The sequence below is a fragment of the Corylus avellana genome, chromosome ca4 (assembly GCF_901000735.1).
Source record: "Corylus avellana chromosome ca4, CavTom2PMs-1.0".
Classification (NCBI taxonomy): Eukaryota; Viridiplantae; Streptophyta; class Magnoliopsida; order Fagales; family Betulaceae; genus Corylus; species Corylus avellana.
The window spans coordinates 28,470,066-28,491,519 of NC_081544.1; the positions used below are offsets into that span (position 1 = coordinate 28,470,066).

Genomic DNA, 21,454 nt, shown 5'->3' on the forward strand with positions numbered 1-21,454 from the left:
TATGAAGCTAAAATAGAGGAAATGACCAAATAGTTTATTGTTGTCAATAATCGATAATCTGGATTGTTCATTGTTTTTACATGAGATTTCCTTTTTTTTTTTTTTTTTTTTCACTTCCGAAAAGAATAGGTTAGTGCAAAGCTTTTAAAGTCAAGCTCGTGAGGAGCTTCATTGGTTTGAAATCTCACAGCACATTGAATTTTTTTACTGAACTCTTTTTGAAACTTTTGCTAGTTTATTTGCATGGACTTTGAAAGTTAAGAGTACATATGTAATTGTCTATGCAAGCGCTCAAATCACCTATGACAATCATGGTTGTGAGATTTCAAAATGTTTTTATGAAAGGCAAATCAATTCTTTTGTACTAACCAGACATCTTTAAAAGAGAGAGAAGAGTCAAGAGAGTGCTGTAGGCATCTAAACTAAGTAGGACTTTCATTATGACAAATTTCATTTCCCAGTAGCAAATAGAGGTTTGTTTTGTTTGATGGAAGAAAATATCATGGAAGAAGAGAGACGTTTGTTGTTTGGTCAAACCGCGTGAGATTTTGAGTTAAAAAGGCATGGATTAAATTTGAGGTCGTGTCTGCATCTAAATTTAAACATGTTTTGTTTTGCGTACTCCTCTTGGTTTTACACTGATTGGAAATAGATGTTTTATTTTGTTTCGCGGAGGAAAAGAGACGGCGTGAGTTTTTGAGTTAAAAAGACAGATTAAATCTGAGCCATCCAAAATCTTAACAGCATATATGCGGTAGTTTTCACTACTGCATAGAAGCCGAATCCTTTCTCAAATATGGCCCCAACCAAATCAATTCATACATTTTATTTTTTCAAAATTCAAAATTTAAAACACTTGTCAAAATTTTATCAAGTGTATCCGTACTTTGGTTAAAATTATTAACAAATAATTCAAAATATAAGACAACTTTTATAGCATAAAACACTTTTAAATACAGTAAAACCACTTATTATATTTATATTATGTACAAAATATTTTTTCAAACTAAACAAAAAAAATTATAAAAAATCAACCTTTACGTGACCTCCCCAAACTAGTTTTTTTTTTTTTTTGTTATTTTGGTGAGCCAAATCACTAAAAATCACAAAAAAAAAACACTCCCCAACAACCACACTAAAATAGTGATTTTGGTTTGGTGATGAATAGTCTTACTCACTATCTTTAGTGAGTATTATTCACTCATCAAATAAATAAAAAATAATATAATTTTTATCTCTCATTCTCTATTATTTGAAAAAAGTTCAAAAAAAAGAAGAAAGAAATCTTTGAATTTTTTTTTTTTAAATCAAATAGTGAAACTTGATAGTTAAAATAGCGAAATTGCTAGAAATGCTCCAAAAAAGTGAGTAGTTAAAAAAAACAAAAATAATGACATAAATTTTCTCTGAATCAGTTTAGAGAAAATATCTTTCAACTCATTTATATATTGCAAAGTATCTATAAACATTTAAAACACACATTCAATTTTTAAGGTCATTAATAACAATTTACTAACTTAGACTAACATTTTAAATATTTATAGATAGTTGACACTATTTTAAATGGATTGAAAAATATTTTCTCTAAACTAATTTTGAGGAAATTTCAATAATGCTATTAACAAGAGAAAAAGAAGGACGGTCAATGTCAAATTTTAAAAACCCGGTCATGGTCCAAAATACCCGAACCCGATTGTGTGGTTGACTTTTTACTTATTATAGAAGCATATAGGACTAAATCGTTATTGCAGCCTCTAGTTAGGGGCAAAACCGTGAACCAAAAAAGAACGAAATCACGGCCTCGCTCGAAGAAACCCTAGCTATCTCCGAGTCCCTCAGCTATAAATAGGGCATATAGCGCTCGCCTTACGCACTCACATTCTGCCTCACTCTCTGCCTTTTCTCTTTCAGGGTTTTAGGGTATCTCTCTCAGCCGCCTTAGCTTAAGGTGCGTAAAACTGTTCTCTCCTTCTTATGCGTAGTAGATCGGTGATATTGGTTCTATTAATTTCTGTTTGTGTTCTTTGTTACGCTCTTAAAGGGCATATTTGGTTCGGTCTCTGCATTTTGGTGTTGATTTTTCTCTTGTTTTTATGTTTTGGTTAGTTGGGTTAGATCTGTTTCTTCTTGATGTAAGTTTTGTTGAGTTTTCGGTATTCAAATTTCGTAGTAGGGTTCGCTGGTTTTAGATTTGATGTTGATGCGGATGAGTTTTGTAGTTTAGTAGATTCAATTCAGGGATTGTGTGACTTTTTTGATCCTACATGAATCGATCTTTGTCATGTATAATAATGTTTCCCGCGCTAATAAGTTGATGAATTTTCTTTTCTATTAGTCATGCTTTTGATTTATATATTTTTCTTCATATGAAATAAGAAATCTAGGTTTGTATTCCCTTTTCTATAACATTGTAAAGTGTTTTTAAAGAATAATTTGCGTTTGGTTAATGCGCCTTTTTCTCATGCTCAATGGAATATCATCATAATTATGATTTTTCTTTTTAGTTTTTTTTGTTGGTTTTGTAGATCTTTGAGAATTTTTATCTTTAATTCAATCTGACAAAACCTTGTTTTCCCCCCTTTTAATCTTCTTTTGTAGTTAGTTTTGTGATTTAGAATGGGTAAAGAGAAGGTTCACATCAACATCGTGGTCATTGGCCATGTCGACTCCGGCAAGTCGACCACCACAGGCCACTTGATCTACAAGCTCGGAGGAATCGACAAGCGTGTGATCGAGAGGTTCGAGAAGGAAGCCGCTGAAATGAACAAGAGGTCATTCAAGTACGCCTGGGTGCTTGACAAGCTCAAGGCTGAGCGTGAGCGTGGTATCACCATCGATATTGCCTTGTGGAAGTTTGAGACCACCAAGTACTACTGCACTGTCATCGATGCTCCTGGACATCGTGACTTTATCAAGAACATGATTACTGGGACTTCACAGGCCGACTGTGCCGTCCTTATCATTGATTCCACCACTGGTGGTTTTGAAGCTGGAATCTCCAAGGACGGCCAGACCCGTGAGCATGCTCTCCTTGCCTTTACCCTTGGTGTAAAGCAGATGATCTGTTGCTGCAACAAGGTATTGTCTTCTTATTGTTTCCGTTTATGCTTTATCTTATGATTAGATGCCCCTCCCTAGTTCGTTTCATCTGATAAAAGGACACCCTCAAGTGCAAGTGCAATGTTGATATTTACTAATGGCATTTATGGGCATTAATTGAAATGCAGTCCTATGCTTTGATGGGTGCCCACTTTATTCGATGATATGTTTTGGTTTTTTACTAAGAGAGATGGCCAAGTGGTATAGTTCTATACAAAGAACTATAGAGGGTTCAAATCCCTCCCTCCCTTTTCTTTTTTATTGCCTCTGTATTATATATATCCTGTTGTTTTTGACATTAGTTTTTGTCCTAAGCTTTCTACCTTTTCCAAGTTGAACTTAAATACATTTATTCTTTTGTGGCGCTGGCTGAGTGTTTTTTATGAGTAATAGTATCTTTTTATCTAATGTGAAAATTCTCAATTGTTGAACCATGGGTATTTTTTTAGGGCTGAAGTTGTAGTTTGTGCTATTGTTTATCACTCAATTTATGTTATTGTTCTTTGTAGATGGATGCAACTACCCCTAAATACTCCAAGGCGAGGTATGATGAAATTGTGAAGGAAGTTTCTTCCTACCTGAAGAAGGTTGGTTACAACCCTGACAAAATCCCATTTGTTCCTATCTCTGGTTTCGAGGGTGACAACATGATTGAGAGGTCCACCAACCTTGACTGGTACAAGGGCCCAACCCTCCTTGATGCTCTTGACCTGCTCTCTGAGCCCAAGAGGCCCTCAGACAAGCCTCTCCGTCTCCCTCTTCAGGATGTTTACAAGATTGGTGGTATTGGAACTGTTCCAGTTGGTCGTGTTGAGACCGGTGTCATCAAGCCTGGTATGGTTGTCACCTTTGGCCCAACTGGACTAACCACTGAAGTTAAGTCTGTTGAGATGCACCACGAGGCTCTTCTGGAGGCTTTGCCAGGTGACAATGTTGGCTTCAACGTCAAGAACGTTGCTGTGAAGGATCTCAAGCGTGGTTTTGTTGCATCCAACTCAAAGGATGACCCTGCCAGGGAAGCTGCTAACTTCACATCTCAGGTCATTATCATGAACCACCCTGGTCAGATTGGAAATGGCTATGCCCCAGTTCTCGACTGCCACACCTGCCACATTGCTGTCAAGTTTGCTGAGCTTGTCACTAAGATTGACAGGCGGTCTGGTAAGGAGCTCGAGAAGGAGCCCAAGTTTTTGAAGAACGGTGATGCAGGGATTATCAAGATGATTCCCACCAAGCCCATGGTTGTTGAGACTTTCTCTGAGTACCCACCCCTTGGTCGTTTTGCTGTTAGGGACATGCGCCAGACTGTTGCTGTTGGTGTTATCAAGGGTGTTGAGAAGAAGGATCCCTCTGGTGCTAAGGTTACCAAATCTGCTGCCAAGAAGAAGTGAATTGTGCGTTCACTCATTTTCATTGATGTTGTGAACAATTTATATCTCTATTACTGTGTGCCTTTTCAATTTCTAGTCGGTTTTGTCTCTAGTTTTATTTCTATTGGTTTTATGTGTTGCATGTCTGGTCGTCGCACCCAGAACTGGGTGCTAGACAGGCGGTGGCAACACATTGCCAGTGGTGGAGTCCGGGAGTTTTAACACCCTTTTATTGTGGATGTTTTGAGTTAATTTAAATTTAAGGCTTTTAATTTAGTATTTATATACCTGTTTTTGGCACCTTTAAGATTCCTTGAGGTTTTATGTTTGTTTCTTCGTGTGGGTGCTATTTTGGTCTGCCCTCATTGATTTTTTTTTCCCTATTCTGTTGTTTATGTCGGATGATGCATATAATTCAATCCTTCATTAATTTTCATGAGAGATTTATGTTGTGGCTACGGATGCCTTGTCATTTCTTTGCCCGACAATGTTTGGGGCATGTAAGAATGGTAGGTTTTTAATCGCCTGGAACAACTTTTAAACAGATGAGAAAATCCAACTAAAAGAGAAAAGAGAATTCAATAGTCGACCCTCTTGATCCTCTCCAACTTTTCGAGACAGCTTTATAGCAAGTCAATTGCATTATTGCAACTTGGTTTATTTTAGGCAAAAGTAATTTGGGCTAAACTTTTGACGGAATGCTTTCCAATGACATTTTTCAAGCCCCCTCACTATCATTTGAGTTGACCAAAATTCTTTATCATCCTCCTAGCCCTTCTTTTCCTTGTAAGTGGGAAGGATTCCCTATCCCCCTTTTTTTTTCACCGTCTTTAGCTTCGTCTTTACCTTCTTGTATTTGTTTTCAGTTTGGTTTTTCGATTTACTTACGAAAAAAAAAAAAAATCTTTCTCGTTGATTGTTTCATTTATCTGGCTTTGCTTAATATAATGTATCCATTTTTCTAAGTACAAAATCGGTTGAGTGCTGCTGGCAAAGAAAACAATGGGGATTACACTCAAGCATGTGAGAGATCATTTGATAAGAAACAAGTTTTCCTATTTAGGGTTTTCTTCTTTTTCCGCTAGGGTTTTCTTCTTTTCTCTCTAGTGCCTCCAGAAAGAGAAAAGCAAGACTTGGGGTGGGAAGAACGGCTGACCTGATTTTTCCCACCCCCTCCTCCCCTCTTCTATCCCTCTTCCTCTCTCTCTATTATGTCTCTCACCGGTGATTTCTTTCTCCGGTTTTATCCATTGCCTTGTGTGATTTATCCCATCTTCACCTGAAATCCCAACTAGCCCTTCCTCCGACACTCCTCCGCCTCCTCAGAGCCAAGGCTACAGCCTTTTCGTTCGGTTTTGTCATGGTTCTCCAATTTGGTTTCTTTGAAGTCTGATCTCCTTTCCTATGGCAGCCCCACCACCTATCACGCCCATCCACCATCGTCTCCGGCTTCATCTTCTCCCTCCGCCGCGTCTCAACCATCTCCACCGCTGGGGTTGCTGATTTTTGGTTCAGGAGATTTTATTCTGCTTTTATTTGCTTGTATTTGTTGTCTCTTTGTATTTCCTTGTATTTTTCTGTTCACTGTGTTCATTTTTTGGGTTAGATCCTTGATCTGGCATTTTTTCGTTTTTTTTACAGAGATCTTCCTCTCCTTTCTGACTACTGATGGTCGGCTGTATTGTTCTTTTCCGACCACTAATGGTCGTGTCGGCTACCCTTTGGGGTGTTATTCCGTTTATGGAATTTTGCTGTTTATAACAACCTATTTTGGCCGTTTTGGTTCGCTTGATGAGCCGAGCCATTTATTTGACTCATTCCCAACTGTTACTAGGATTTTTCTGTCGTTTTCGTCTTTAGTTTCTTTTGGGTCTATTGTTGGGGAGCTCACTCCTTTTTTGTTTTTAGGATCGTCCCTCCTTTTTCCTTTCGGATTAGGAGTGAAAATGATCATTCCCTATATAACTCCTTTCTTATTCAATTAAAAAAAAAAAAAAAAGGTTTTCCTATTCTTTATTTTTTGGTTCTTTCCTTAGAGAAAGTTCTTTCCTCGTGCTTTGTAATGAGTCAACCTTCTATATTTTCTCACTAAAATCTAGAGAGAAAAAACAAGGAATTAATACTCCGTCTTAAAAAAAAAGAAAAAAAAAAAAAAAAAAAAATGAAAACTAGCATTTTTTTTTTAAAAAAAAGATACAACTATTTGAAAGGATGCAAGTATTTGGGAAGGGTGCAATTGTTGGAACCCACTTGAAAAATGGTGAAACCTTTCGAAATGATGCGATTAGAGCACTTAATTCAAATGTCGATGGTAGTTTTTCAAACAAAACATAGTTCTTCTAACAATTGCTCTCTTTCTCTTTCCCTATCAAGTAAAAAAAAAAAAAAAAAAAAGCACACAATTTGCTAATCGCCCGAAAAGCTAAATAAAGCCTACAAACAATGTCCCAACTCCATATTCAAAATCATCTGCAATAATCTTGAGAGAGCTGCAGCATATCGGTTTCCTCCATGTTTATTATAAAGTTGAAGATATCTACCTCCCGAACTAAGTTTTGATACTGGTGTCTGAAGTTATCTTCACTAACGACGACTCTCATAGACTTGAGTAAAGTTGCAGCTTCATCATCAACAACAACAGCGGCATCCTCCTCATCAATAACATGTGTCCTTTTTCCATATACTAGACAGACCCCCGTCTTTTTAACAATAATCTCAGGTCCAAAATCTACTAACACCTCAACTTCTTCACCGAACTCCAAATCGAACATATTTTTATCAACATTGAATATCCCCAAGTGATCTCCAGGGGGGATTGGGCCACCAATTGTTGTTGGACTAATGGCCTGACAAGTACGATTGTTATGGTTGGGAATCATGATTTGAGTGCAGTATGGAGATACTACCATAACAAGTGACGAATAAACAATGCATGTAACAAATCCTTTAAAACTCCCTTCGGCAGAATCAGCCCACTTGAAGCGTACCCATGACCCCTCATCTTTATAAGTGAACCAATCAGGAATATCATTGCCAGGGAGAAAAATGCTAAATCTACCAATTCCACGCATACACCATTCCTGTACCATCAAGAGCATGGCATATATATATATATGTTAAAATTAAAGTGCATATTTTGAGAGAGAGAGAGAGAGAGAGAGAGAGAGAGAGAGAGGAAACAAACCTGTAGAAAGCTTTGCTTAAAAGTAGATGTTAGATTTCTGCACCCTTCCATGTGAATGGATAAAACAGGATTCCACAACTGATCCAAACCTTGAATCTCCTCCAATTTGTGGCAATTAGTAAGGCTCAAATTGGCCATTTTTTTGAGCATTGATAGATCTGGCATACTTTCTAGCGCCATGCAGTTTGTTACAACCAGAAACATCAAACCTGTTGGTAAATATGGGATTGATTGAAGCCTTTTGCAACTTGTCAATTTGAGAATTCTAAGCTTCGAAAGACCACCAATGCTTGCTGGTAGGCTACTAAAACTATTGCCTCCGAGATCTAAACACCGAAGAGAATTTATACTTTGAATATTTGCAGGAATTGCGCCATCTGATAAATTGCACTCCCGGAGACATAGGTGTGTTAGTGAGCTTAAGCCTTGTAGCCTAGCAGGCAATAGATTTATTGACTCAGGACTTTGTGGTATTAGACTGTAAAAAAGTGAAGGCAATGTTTCGGATGGTGATCCTTTGCACCCATCTAGAAATAAATGTGTGAGGTTCTTCAGTTGTACTATGGTGAATGGCACTTGTCTTATAGCAGTGTTGTCTGCACGAAGAGTTGTCAAGGATTCCATCTCTCCCAAGTCATCAGCCAAATGGCTAATTTTAGAACAACCGGAAAGAACGAGAATTTTTAGAGACTTCAACTTATAAAAGCTTTGTGGAAGAGTTTTAAGGCATTTGCAATCTTTCAAATTTACCGAAACAAGATTACTAAGATCTCCAATAGATTGGTCAACTTCAAATAAACCAGTACAATCTTTGAGTATTAATTTCTCAAGATTGGGGAGACTTGAAAAGTTTGGGGTCTTGATTAGATAATGAGAATGACTGAGATTTAGGATTTTCATCTTCTTGAACAACTGCCAAACAAATGAAAAAAAGAAACAAAACACACCATTATAGCATAGAACATCAAAACACATTGATTAAAGATTAAGGTTATATTATACCTTGGGATCTTTCCAAACTTGTATGAGATTGCTATATCGCAAGTCAATTGCAACTAACTCTTTTGGATAAAAATTAACTGGTAGAAATTCTTGAGGGAATCCATGCCAACGGAGCCACCTTAATTCTTTAAAAAGATTCCCACATTCTCCAGTGAGTTGTACATGATCAAGTTGGAGTAATCTCAGCCTACGCATTTTTATAAATGCTATTGTATTGATATTCACCGTACTTGAACTTGAAAAATTTGAAGTGAGTCCTTCAACTGTTTTAGTTCCCTGTAAAAAATCACAAAAGTTGTATAAGAAAAGTGGGGTTATTTTGTAGTTGAGAGTTTATTTATTTTTTAAATATGCTACTAGCCCCTAATTACCTCAACTTTTATACTTACACCACTAAACTTTAAATGTAATATCTACGCACCTCAAAATACCACCACAAAGGTACTTGTTAGCAATTGATATCAAAATAGACGAAAAGTAGTCACTTGTGTGGCACGTGACTATTTTTGAATTTAACTTCCTAAAGTGCCCTTAAAATAAAAATAATTACAAGGTATTACATCGTCACAACATATGATTGATATGAGTTAGCATGCATTTGCTTCCATTACAATAAATGTATTTAAACATAACACTCTGTTTTTTCTTTTAGTTTATTTTCATAGATAAAGTTCTCACCTTATGCTTTGTCAATATATCAAATGCCTCCTCATGCAGCCACAATCTACTACATTTTCCAGGTTTCTTCGGGTCTTCTTCACGAACAATTTCTCTCCCCATGTCTCAAAGGAAATCATGCATTCTAAGTTTATTTCTCTCATCAATTGTAAGAAGATATCGTTGCATGAGGACGCTAATTCCAATATCCGCAGAAAGACCACAACCATCCAATATTTGTATCACATTATTTTTATCCATTCCAATAAAAAAACATGATATATCAAGGAATATATCCTTTTCAATATCATCATTCAGAAGATCAAAGCTTATTCTAAGTTTTTCTTGGATTTGATGCTTAGAAATATTTTTCAATTTTTCCAAAGCACTTTGCCATTCTTGCTTGCTGCTAGAGAATAGGGAAGATCCCAAAACTTCAAGAGATAGTGGCAATCCTCCGGTGTAAGCAACAACACTTTTTGCTAAGTCAATATAATCTTCAGGGGGGTTACTATTCCTAAAGGCATGCCAACTAAAGAGTTCAAGAGATTCATAGCTACCCATTTCCTTATCTGTATATATTTCATCCACTTCAAGCCCCTTTAGCAAATGCTCATCTCTAGTTGTTATAATAATTCTACTTCCTGGACCAAACCAATCACACCTTCTAGCTATGGCATGCAATTGCTCCTCTTGATCTATATCATCAAGTATAACAAGTACCCTTTTAGTACGAAGTCTTTCTCTTATCATATTGATTCATCTAGCAACACTACTTATGCTTATCTTGCTTGTCTTCAAGATATCATAAAGAAGTTGCTTTTGTAAACAAACCTCGCCATTAGGTTCTTTGAAAGTTTCCCTAACATTTGCAAGAAAACTTTTGCATTCAAAACAATGAAAAAATTGGTTATAAATGGCTTTAGCAAGGGTTGTTTTTCCAATTCCACCTCTTCCCCAAATTCCTACCATGCGAACATCGTCAGGTCCACCTAGTAACATTGCAATCATGTCTTTCACACGTATCTCTAGTCCAACCGGGTAGAGTGCTACAAACAAGTATGTGTTGTTCGGTTCTCTTAAGATTTCTTCAAGAATTTCCCTAATAAACTTGGCTTCATGCCTGAAAATTATTTTTAGAAGTCAGAGTCAGATTATATAAGCAAGAATTGAAATTGAAATAAAGGTTTCATGACGACATATAAAAAGTTAGAGCATATTAGTTTTGTCTATTATCCCTTATTCACAAACATATATGATATTACCTGGGCTAAGTTTGAAGAAAGACAAAATTTTAGATACCACAAAATTATGTTTAGTATACGTGGGTGCCTTTGCCTCTGGCACCACTACTTACAACATCGTTATTCTACACTCTAGTCTCATATTAAGGAGATGATGAATAGTTCATATAAAGTTGATGATTTATAAAGATAGTCACAAGTGTGTTTTACATTGTCTAGTTATTAGGTAAAATTGGGCTTTATAAGGAATTCTATGAAGACTCCAAATGGATTAGTCTTTTTGGAGTAATAGCATAGATGTGGTCGATCAGCACTTTTCCTTATCTGAGCCAAGTTGTCAAGTCATGTGGTACTAGAGCACTACATGACATGGCGTTAGAAGTTTAAGAGGGGTAGTGAGTTGTTGTGGGCTACAACCCACTACCCATTATGCTGAGACAGATCTTAGCAAATTTTTTTTTTTTTTTTTAAATTTTCTTATATAGAAAATTTTCATCCATTTAATTTGAAAATAATGGTTGATATTTGAGAAATTTACTTGATAGTATACTATACAAATTCTAGAGGATCTTTATTCTATATTATTGATGTTATTGTTCATCAAATCTGAAATTCTTAGCATTAAAAAAAAAAATGCAAAATGATTTTCTATACCCGTATCTTAGATGCCACCCGGATAAATTAGCAACTTCAAATAAAGCTCTCCTCCACTTGAGTACTTTGTCTATGTCCAACGAGTGACACTCTTCGTGTTTTGCAAAACTACCATTTTGGTGCCGCACATCCGATGGATCAACATCATAGAATATAGGCAGAACCAGTTGCCTCCGAGTTCTTCGGCAATCCATGATCTCTCCAAACACCAACTTGAATCCGCGTAATTACTCGAGAAGACAATGACATAAATTCTTGACCCTTGGATTGCACACAACAGTTCGTATGCAATTTGTTCTCCTTTTGGGAGCTCGTTGGAATCTATGAAGGTGTTGGTTCCCGCATCTATCAAAGTGAAATAGAGGTCTCCCGTGAAATTATTGCGCTGGTGTTCACCTATGAAACTCAAGAAGACATCCCAAGTCCATTTAGGATGGGAATCAGAAGAAGATCTTCTAGAAGAAGAAAAAGAAGATGAAGATGAAGATGTTCCCGCGGCCATGGCCCAAGGCGAGTTGTTGAGAAGTGGAAAATGGCAAAGGAGATGGAGTTTCAAATGCATGGTTGATGCCCATCATATGAGTGCAATTTATTGATCCAACTTCCAAAGTCAACCATCGTTTTTTTATTTTTAATTATTTTTGTCTCCATTTTTTTTTTTTTTTTAAACTCTCTTTACATATATAATTTGGATTTAACCCCTGTGAATGAAGGAAAAAGGTTTTCTCTTTTCTCCATTTTATTTTTTAATTCTTATTATCTTCTTTAGCACGTTAGATTTATTAGTGTTGATGATGTTTTTGGATTTAAATGACAATATCATGGCACTTCGATTGAAACAAAGGTACATGCATGAGATCTTAATAAGATTAAAGCGAATATATAGTTGGCTTATTGGTTGTTTTCAGTTGGTTTCTTTGATTGAAACACCAAAATAATTTTTGTTTTTAGATTCATGCTTTGACAACAACGGAAGAACAATGAGATTGGCTTGATAAATCCGATAAAAGAATCTGTCCTTTTTTTTTGGCTAAGAATCTTAACATCTCGTGTGAAATATGCTTAAACGATTCGTTTCATTGTTGAATATCATAACCACATAGGCATGACAAAAAACAAAAAAACCACAATAAACCAAAAATGCAATTTGTTCTCTCTCTCATATAGGTTATGTTTGTTTCAGCGTAAAATGATTTTTGAAAAATGTTTTCCATATTTTCGAGTGTTTGGTGCGACGGAAAATAATAGTCAATAGAAATAATTTTGGTTTGACCGAAAAAGCTTTAATTCCCGAAAAATTGTTGTTATTTTTAAAAACTATAAACTATTTTTCGAGTTTGAGGATCTCATTCGACAAATCTAATCAGGACGTTACCAGAACTTATCGAGATCCGGTCGAGACCACGGCGGGACCCGACTGGTACCCCCCAGGACCCGACCAAGACCCGCCATAATTTCTTTACTTAGCTTATATGCGGTTTATTTTCTTTTATCCTCTTATTTCCTGATCAGGTAATAATTTTTTTTTTCGTTATTTTATTCAAGAATTAAAAACACTGCTTCTAGCTAGTTATCCTTTGTCCAGTTACAACTTTTACTATGAGATTCTATGGAATGGATGTCTTGATACAAGTTTTTGAATTTGTAGGAAAATTGATTTCGAGTTTTGGGGGAGAGTTTGTGTGACCCTAGTGATTAGAGGGTAATGCTTCTTTTAACATCAATTTATTTATGGATAGAGTTTTCCTCTAAACTGGGTTGGAAAAATTTCCTCTAACTTATTTTATAAAAATGACATATGTCATCTACATGTGACATTTTGCATCGGTTGAAGTGACGTGTTTTAAGTGACTCATTATTTATTTATTTATTTATTTTTTAAGTATATAAAATAAGCGTCATAAATGAGCATGAACAAAACTAAAGACCCGAGCCCTAAAATGTCTCAAGAAAGAACAAAAAGTTTTTCAATGCACACATAGGAATTTCTCTGCTTTCATTGTTGATTTAACACCATCCAAACCAAAAGAATTTAAGTAGCAATAAGCAACAATTATTCAATGGCTGTTGAAGAAATAATTCGACAGACTTAACATTTTTAATAGAAAATACAAAAAAAGAAAAGAAAAGAAAAAGCAGACGAAGAGATCCATAAATGTAAAGATAACAATTCATTGAACAGTTAGAACCAAAGCAAACTCCACAATCAGGGGTTAGAAGCCATTTGAGGCCCACCATAAGCATATTGTGCATCCCAGAGTTTTCTTCCCAACTCACAACCTAAAAGGCTAAAAGCAAAAAGAGGTTTTCCGCATACCATTCTTTTTGTGAATGGAAAAGCAGCAAGGAATCTCTTAGCAAGGCCCCTCATTTATTATTTGAATATTTTTAAGATAAGATGGTTTTTGATTTTTGATTAATTTTCTTGATATTTAAAGCAACATGATGAATATATAAAATCATATAATTCCATCTCAAGAGGTAACTCAATAGACCGGAGATCACGCTTCATGAAACGAATACACTAATTCAAATCTCCATTCCCTTTCTCTCCCTTCCCTTGTGCATATATATAAAATCATATAATTCCATTATGGGTTTGCTGAAATGTTGATTTAATATATATATATATAATCCTTAAAAATGTGGACTTAATTATTTAAATTAATTATTTTAACATTTATTTATCGTCATGTACGTGTGTTGTGCTTAAACTCTCTCAATAATTAAAACTTAACACACTGAATATTTAATTGAAATGAGAATACACTATAAAATTAGGGTTTGAACTCATGAACCCCCTTTGATATATACTATGTTTTTTTTTTTTGAGAAATGATATATACTATGTTAAATCAATATCTATTCTTAAAATTTAAATTAGTATTATAACAAACGAGATAGATATTATATATTAGTCTAAGATTTACCCACGTGTATGGTGGATACGAGTACTCTAAATTTCTACACTGAACTCCATTATAAATAGCAGCTCAGGACTCCACTTGAAAACTCGTCCAAGAGTTGTGTGTGAATTCAATTCCCAGTTAAAATCTTTTCCTGACCTCAATTATTTCTCTGAAGAAAATGTCTTCCTGCTGCGGTGGAAAGTGTGGCTGTGGCTCTGCCTGCAAGTGCGGGGGCAGCTGCAATGGGTATCTCCTCTAGTTTGCTATATATATATATATATATATATATATAGGGAATATGTTCTCCAATATTTGTTGTAAATTTTATGATTTTGCAGGTGCGGCATGTGCCCTGACCTGAGTTACTCAGAGAAGGCGACGACTGAGACCATTATTGCAGGGGTTGCACCAGTGAAGATGTACGTAAACATGACACATATTACATAATATCAAATCAAATTTTGATGCAAATAAGTTGCAATTTTTTTGACTATATATGTTATTGCAGCTGCTATGAGGGGTCGTCTGAGATGAGCTTTGGAGCAGAGAACGGCTGCAAGTGTGGATCAAACTGCAGCTGCGACCCATGCAACTGCAAGTGATGACAAAATTTGAAATGAACAAAGCATTTGTGGCTTTTGGAATTATCATATAAATAAAAAGGAATGTATGGACGCTAGATCTATATATTATTGGATCTATATATTATTGCAAATCCATTTCCTTCAATTGTTGCTTTGTTATGGCTTGTTTGAAGATTGAGATTCACAGTAATTAGATAGCTGCTCAAAATCTTTCTGTAGTTTGATTAATTGGTCCGTCGAAAGGCCAACAAACCTAATTATGTGCACAAAAAAAAAAACATTTGTAGAAAGTAGTACATTCTCATACTATATATATATATATAAAAAATGATAAATTTAATTATTTAATTAATATTTTCAGACTACTGAGACCGAACATTTAGAAAGGATGCTATTAGAGCACTTATTCGAATGTGGATGGTAATTTTTCTTTCAAACATAAGTACTCTAACAAACGCTCTGTCTTTCTCTTTCCTTATAAAGTAAAAAAACACAATTTTCTTGGAAACATTATTATATACGAAAATCTTCAGAGAGTTGCTGCATATAGGTTTCATCCATGTTATTTACAAGGTTGAAGAGATCCATCTGCAAAATTAACAACTCATGCTTGGGTTTGAACTTATCATCACGAATGACTCTTGTAGGCACCATCCCAACATTATCTTTGGTTGCATCTTTGTCATCACTAACAACATGAGTGGCATCCTCACTTGATGTAGAGGCATAATCCATCATTTTTCCTTCGACAGCCCTGTCGTATGCTAGACAAACCCCTGTCTTCTTAACAACGATTTCAGGTCCAAAATCTACACCAACTGTTACTTTGTCACCGCCCTCGAAATCCACCCTGCTTTTATGAACATTGCATAGCCACAAGTGGTCTCCCGGGGGGGTTGGGCCACCAATTGTTGTTGGCGTAATGGTTTGAATAGTGTTCTTGGTATGGTTGATAATTGAGATGCGAGTGCTATAGGTAGATAATACCAAAACACTTGATGAATAGACAATGCATGTAGCGAACCCTTTGAAATTCCATTCAACAGAATGAGCGCACTCAAAGCTTACCGAAGACCCCTCATCTTTAAACGTGAACCAATCAGGAATATCATTGCCAAGGAGGAAAATTCCAAATCTACCAATTCCACGCATACTCCATTCCTGTACCATCAGGAGCATGGCATGCATGCATACATATAAGCAATATGTTAAAATGAAAAATGATTGATGTCAATATTTTGCCCATATATAATTTTCTCATCTCATCTTACAAATCAACCTTTAGATTTGTAAACTTATGTGGATCCTACATAAGTCAATGGTGGATCTCACAAATCTAATGGTTGATTTATTAAATTTGTAAAAAAATATAAGCAAATTATTGATAACAATTATTTGTCTGTTAAAATTAAAGTGCATATTTTGAGAGAGAGATGAAACAAACCTGTAGGAAGGTTTGCTTAAAAGTAGTTGAGAGATTTCTGCACCCTTCCATGTGAACAGATACAACAGGATTGGACAACTTAACCAAACCTGGAATCTCGACCAAATTATGGCAATTAATAAGGCTCAAACTGGTCATATTTTCGAACTTTGATAGATCTGGCATACTTTCCAGCGCCATGCAGTTTGTTACAACCAGAAAAATCAAACCTACAGGTAAATCTGGGATTGATTGAAGCCTTTTGCAACATGTCAATTTGAAAGTGCTAAGCCGCGAAAGACCACCAACGCTTGGTGGTAGGCTACTAAAACTGTTGCCTCCTAGATCTAAAGATTGAAGAGAACATAAACTCCCAATATCTGAAGGAATTGCACCATCTGGTAAATTGCACTCACGGAGACATAACTCTGTTAGTGAGTTCAAGCCTTGTAGCCTAGCCGACAATAGATTTATTGACGGTATTTGACTGCAAAAGAGCGAAGGCAATGTCTCTGATGGTGATCCTTTACACCCACATAGAGATAAATGTTTGAGGTTCTTCAGTTTCACTATGGTGAATGGCACTTGTGTTATAGCAGTGTTGTCTGCACGAAGAGTTGCCAAGGATTCCATCTCTCCCAAGTCGTTAGCCAAATCGTCAATTTTAGAACAACCAGAAAGAATGAGAATTTTCAGAGACGTCAACTTATAGAAACTCCTAGGCAAAGTTTGAAGGTATATGCAATCTTTTAAATTTACCAAGACAAGATTACTAAGATCTCCAATAGATTGGTCGATCTTAAACAAACTAGTACAATCTTTGAGTATTAATTTCTCAAGATTGGGGAGACTTGAAAAGTCCGGAGTTTGAATTAGGTAATAGGAATGACTAAGATTTAAGATTTCCATCTTCTTGAAAACCTGCTAAACAAATGAGAACACACAAAGAAAAAAGAAATTACAAAGCAAAACATTAGAGCCTAAAACATCGAAACTCATTGATTCAAAGATTAAGGTTAATTAATACCTTGGGATCTTCCCAGACTTGTATGAGATTGCTATATCGCAAGTCAATTGCAACTATTTTTTTGGGATAAAAGTCATCTGGCATAAACTCTTGAGGGAATTCATGTCAACGAAGCCACCTTAATTCTTTAAAAAGATTTTCACTCTCTCCAATGAGTTGTATATGGTCAAGTTGGAGTAATCTCAGTCTGAACATCTTTTTAAATGTCATTGTACTGATATTCACCTTACTTGAACTTAGAATTTTTGAAGTGAGTCCTTCAATTACTTTTGTTCCCTGTATAAGACAAAAGTTGTATAAGAAAAGTGGTTATATTGTAGTCCGTAGTTTTTTTTTTTAATGTAAATAAGTGGAGTGCCCAATGGCCAATACGCTGAGGACCCACTTGGCTCTCATCAAAGGCCTCTATGGGACCTCACCACCCAAAGGCCATATTGCTAGAACCCACTAATTAATAATAGGACTTTTAACAGGCAACGATGCTAGAGAGCTTAAGGACGAGTACTAAGAATTAGACCCATATACGACCAAGGTGAGTGAAACTCACGTAGTCACGTGGCGAAACCTTTTATCAATCTTTTGATGCGTCTATTTTATCTATCAAATGTGCATGCTTTATACTTACATGAAATACTTTGTATAAATAACGTGAATTCTACTTTTGTGTAAATGCTCTCACAACATATGATTGAAATGAGTTAGCGTGCATTAATTTGATTTCCTTATAATAAATGTATTTAAACATAACATTATGTTTTTCTTTTAATTTGTTTCCATAGAGAAAGTTCTTACCTTATGATTTGTCAATATATCAAATGCATCCTCATGCAGCCACAATCTACTATATTTTCCAGGTTCCTTGGGGTATTCTTTGGGAACAATTTCTCTCCCCATGTCTCGAAGCAAATCATGCATCGCAAGCTTGTCTCTCTCGTCAACTGTAAGAAGATACCGCTAAATGAGGACACTAATTCCAATCTCCGCGGAAAGACCACAACCATCCAATATTTGTATGGCATTGTTTTTGTCCATTCCAATAAAGAAGCACAATATATCAAGGAATATATCCTTTTCAGTATCATCACTCAGCGCATCAAAGCTTATTCTAAGTTTTTCTTGGATTTGATTCTTAGGAATCTTTTTCAATTTCTCCAACGTACTTTCCCATTCTTGCTTGCTCCTAGAGAATAAGGAAGAGCCCAAAACTTCAAAAGCTAGTGGCAATCCTCTAGTGTAAGCAACGACACTTCTTGATAAGTCAATATAATCTTTAGGGGGGTCACTATTTGCAAAAGGCATGCCAACTAAAGAGTTCAAGAGATTTAGTGTCATTCATTTCTTTAGCTGTATATATTCCATCCACTTCAAGCCCCTTTAGCAAATGCTCATCTCTAGTTGTTATTATAATTCTATTTCTCAGACCAAACCAATCACGCCTTCCAGCTATGGCATTCAATTGCTCCTTGTGATCTATATCATCAAGTATAACAAGTACCCTTTAGCACGAAGTCTTTCACTTATCATACTGATTCCTCTAGCAACACTACTTACCCTTATCTTGCTTGTCTTCAAGATATCAGAAAGAAGTTGCTCTTGTAAACGAATCTCACCACTAGGTTCTTTAGAAGTTTCCCTAACATTTGCAAGAAAACTTTTACATTCAAACCAATGAAAAAATTGGTTATAAATGGCTTTAGCTATGGTCATTTTTCCATTCCACCCATTCCCCAAATTCCTACCATGCGAACATCGTCAACTCCAACACGTAACAATGAAGTGATGTCTTCCACACCTATATCTAGTCCAACTGGGTAGAGTGTTACGAACAAGTACCTGCTATTTATTTCTCTTGAAATCTCTTCAACAATTTCCCTAATGTACTTGGCTTCATGCCTGAAAATTATTTTTAGAAGTTAGTCACATTATACAAGTAAAAAATATTGAAATAAACGTTTCATGCCTACATATAAAAAGTTAGAGCATATTAGTTTTGGCTAATATCCCTTACTAGCATATATGGTACTACCGGGCTAAATTTTAGATACCATAGAATTATGTTTAGAGTGTGTGTTGACATAGTGATTTTGCAGACAACAAGTGTGATTTAAATCAAATCGCAGAAAATAAATTGTTTGGGATTGTATAATTGAAAAATTGTGGAAAAAAAAAATGCATTTTCAAATCATAGGTAATAGAGTTCTTTTTTGAAAACACACAGTTTTAAAGGCTAAACTGCGAATTTAAAAGTAAAACTGCAATTTTACCATATGCTTAACTGCTTTTTTTAAAATCACGTTTTTAAATCTCTATTTTTAAATCGTAAATCTAAACAGACCCTTACTATATGTGAATCTATATCTATATCTAACAAATATTTAACGTCGTTTATGATGTAAACGACGCCTCACTTATTACGTCGTTTAAACGTTGAGGTTGTTTAAATAAACGATGTCAACATTTACATCTTATACTTAAACAACATAAACAATTAAACGACGTCAACCATTACGTCGTTTAGGTAAATTCTTGTTGTTTGTCATTTAAACGATGTAAATTAAATTTACCAAGCCAGAGTTACACCACCTATGATAAACAACGTGAATGGTGTTTTTATTTTTTATTTTCTGGGGTAGTGAGAATGGAGTGGATTAGGGGTAGTGACTATTGGATTATATGCTTTTGTAATATCATTATACTCATCAAATTAACCATGTGAAGATGATTGAGTTGAAAAGTGTTGAGTTGTTTCAAAAAAAAAAAAAAAAGTGTTGAGTTGTTAAGCAATTAACTTCTGATATCTATGGTAAAATTTCAATCATTTAATTTAAAAATAATGGTTGATATTTGAGGAATCAGCTGGGTAGAATACCTTACAAATTCTTGAGGATCTTTATTCTATATTATTAATGTTATTGTCCAGCAAATATGCATGAACTTCTCAGCAGTAAAATTAAAAATGTAAAATGATTGCCTATACCTTTGTCCATTGTTTCTTAGATGCCATCCAGACAAATTAGCAACTTCAAACAGAGCTCTCTTCCACCGGAGGACTTTGTCTATCTCCAACAAGTAATGTTCTTCATGTTTCACAAATGCTTCTGCAAAACTACCCTTTTGGTGTCGCATATCTGATGGATCAACATCATAAAATATAGGCAAAACCAGTTGCCTCGCTGTTCTTCGGCACTCCATGATCTTCACAAGTACCTCTAAACACCAACTTGAATCGGCAAAATTGTTAGAGAAGACAACGACGAAGACTCTTGACCCTTGGATAGGCTGGATTGGATGCACCAATTCGGATGCAATTTGTTCTCCTTTTGTGAGCTCGCTAAAATCTATGAAGGTGTTGATTCCAGCATTTATCAAAGCGAAGTAGAGGTAACTCGGGAAATTCTTAGCCTGATCATGATCTATATCTCTAAAACTCAAGAATACATCGTATGTCATCTGAAATGGGAAGCAGAAGATGAAGACATTTACCAGGCGGAGAAAATGGCAAATGATAGAGATGGAGTTTCCAAGTTCGTGGCTGATGCCGATCATATGAGTGCAATTTATTGATCCAACTGCCAAAGTCAACCATCGTTTTTTTATATTGTAATATGATGGCACTTCGATTGAAACAAGGGTACATAGAATTAAAGCGTATAGTTGGCAAACTGTCGAATTATTGGTTTGCTTTCAGTTGGTCTCCTTGGTAGAAACGCTAATATATATATATATATATATATAATTCATGCTTTGACAATAATGGAAGAACAATGAGGTTGGACCTATATATTATTGTTAATAAAGACAGCTTCTGTGTTGCAAATCCATTTCGTTCAATTATAGCTGTTACAAGGCCACTTTGATGCGTGTTCAACTTTATGTACCATTGTTGCTTTGTTATGGCTAGTCTGGAGATTGAGATTCAAAGCAATTAGCTGTCCAAAATTTTTATCTATAGATTGGTTTGGTCCATCAGAAGGCTAACAAGCCTAATCGTGTCTACCTAAAAAAAGCGACTACAAAAACATTATAGGAAAGTAGCGGGAGAAGATCTTGGGAGGAAAGCTCTTCCCAAACTCTAAGAGAGGGAGAGGTTGATTGCTCACATTCGCTTATAGTATATATATAAAAAAAGAAATTAATACATTTAATCATTTAATTAATATTTTTATAGTCTACATATACATATGTATGAGACTGAACAAACAACACGCATAATAGGTTCTAATACCAAGGCTGGATGGGATTTGGAGTGGTGGTGTGGGATGGGACAGGAGCAGTGATAGAGGCGCAGTGCAACTCTTTTG

At 35.6% G+C, this 21,454-nt stretch overlaps 5 protein-coding genes and 2 pseudogenes across 5 annotated transcripts in view; 3 read left to right on the forward strand and 4 right to left on the reverse strand.

Annotated features, from left to right (window-relative positions):
• Nucleotides 1–254, forward strand: part of LOC132178366 (elongation factor 1-alpha-like) — a 2,450-nt gene extending 2,196 nt beyond the window's left edge. Inside the window, exon 2 of the mRNA XM_059590810.1 lies at nt 235–254. Within this exon, the coding sequence (XP_059446793.1) occupies nt 235–254 (20 nt within the window). The remainder of the gene's footprint in view (nt 1–234) is intronic.
• Nucleotides 255–1,839: 1,585 nt separating this feature from the next.
• Nucleotides 1,840–4,752, forward strand: LOC132177706 (elongation factor 1-alpha). The gene is made up of 3 exons (XM_059590136.1): nt 1,840–1,948; nt 2,599–3,078; nt 3,609–4,752. Exons 2-3 carry the CDS (start codon nt 2,617–2,619, stop codon nt 4,488–4,490), a joined length of 1,344 nt encoding a protein of 447 aa, XP_059446119.1. The 5' UTR covers nt 1,840–1,948; nt 2,599–2,616; the 3' UTR covers nt 4,491–4,752.
• Nucleotides 4,753–6,934: 2,182 nt separating this feature from the next.
• On the reverse strand, nt 6,935–9,435 carry LOC132178367 (disease resistance protein RPP2B-like). Its single transcript, XM_059590811.1, has 4 exons — nt 9,334–9,435; nt 8,656–8,931; nt 7,654–8,565; nt 6,935–7,549 (listed from the first exon to the last, which is right to left on the reverse strand). The coding sequence occupies exons 1-4, from the start codon at nt 9,433–9,435 to the stop codon at nt 6,935–6,937; spliced, it is 1,905 nt and encodes a 634-aa protein (XP_059446794.1).
• Nucleotides 9,436–9,438: 3 nt separating this feature from the next.
• On the reverse strand, nt 9,439–11,712 carry LOC132178368 (disease resistance protein RUN1-like; annotated as a pseudogene).
• A 2,503-nt stretch (nt 11,713–14,215) lies between these two features.
• On the forward strand, nt 14,216–14,862 carry LOC132179572 (metallothionein-like protein type 2). The gene is made up of 3 exons (XM_059592313.1): nt 14,216–14,365; nt 14,458–14,538; nt 14,628–14,862. The coding sequence occupies exons 1-3, from the start codon at nt 14,298–14,300 to the stop codon at nt 14,719–14,721; spliced, it is 243 nt and encodes an 80-aa protein (XP_059448296.1). The 5' UTR covers nt 14,216–14,297; the 3' UTR covers nt 14,722–14,862.
• A 354-nt stretch (nt 14,863–15,216) lies between these two features.
• LOC132178369 (disease resistance-like protein DSC1) lies at nt 15,217–18,047 on the reverse strand. Its single transcript, XM_059590812.1, has 4 exons — nt 17,946–18,047; nt 17,379–17,429; nt 16,148–17,047; nt 15,217–15,864 (listed from the first exon to the last, which is right to left on the reverse strand). The coding sequence occupies exons 1-4, from the start codon at nt 18,045–18,047 to the stop codon at nt 15,217–15,219; spliced, it is 1,701 nt and encodes a 566-aa protein (XP_059446795.1).
• A 60-nt stretch (nt 18,048–18,107) lies between these two features.
• LOC132178370 (disease resistance protein RUN1-like) lies at nt 18,108–18,860 on the reverse strand (annotated as a pseudogene).
• Between the last annotated feature and the right edge of the window lie 2,594 nt (nt 18,861–21,454).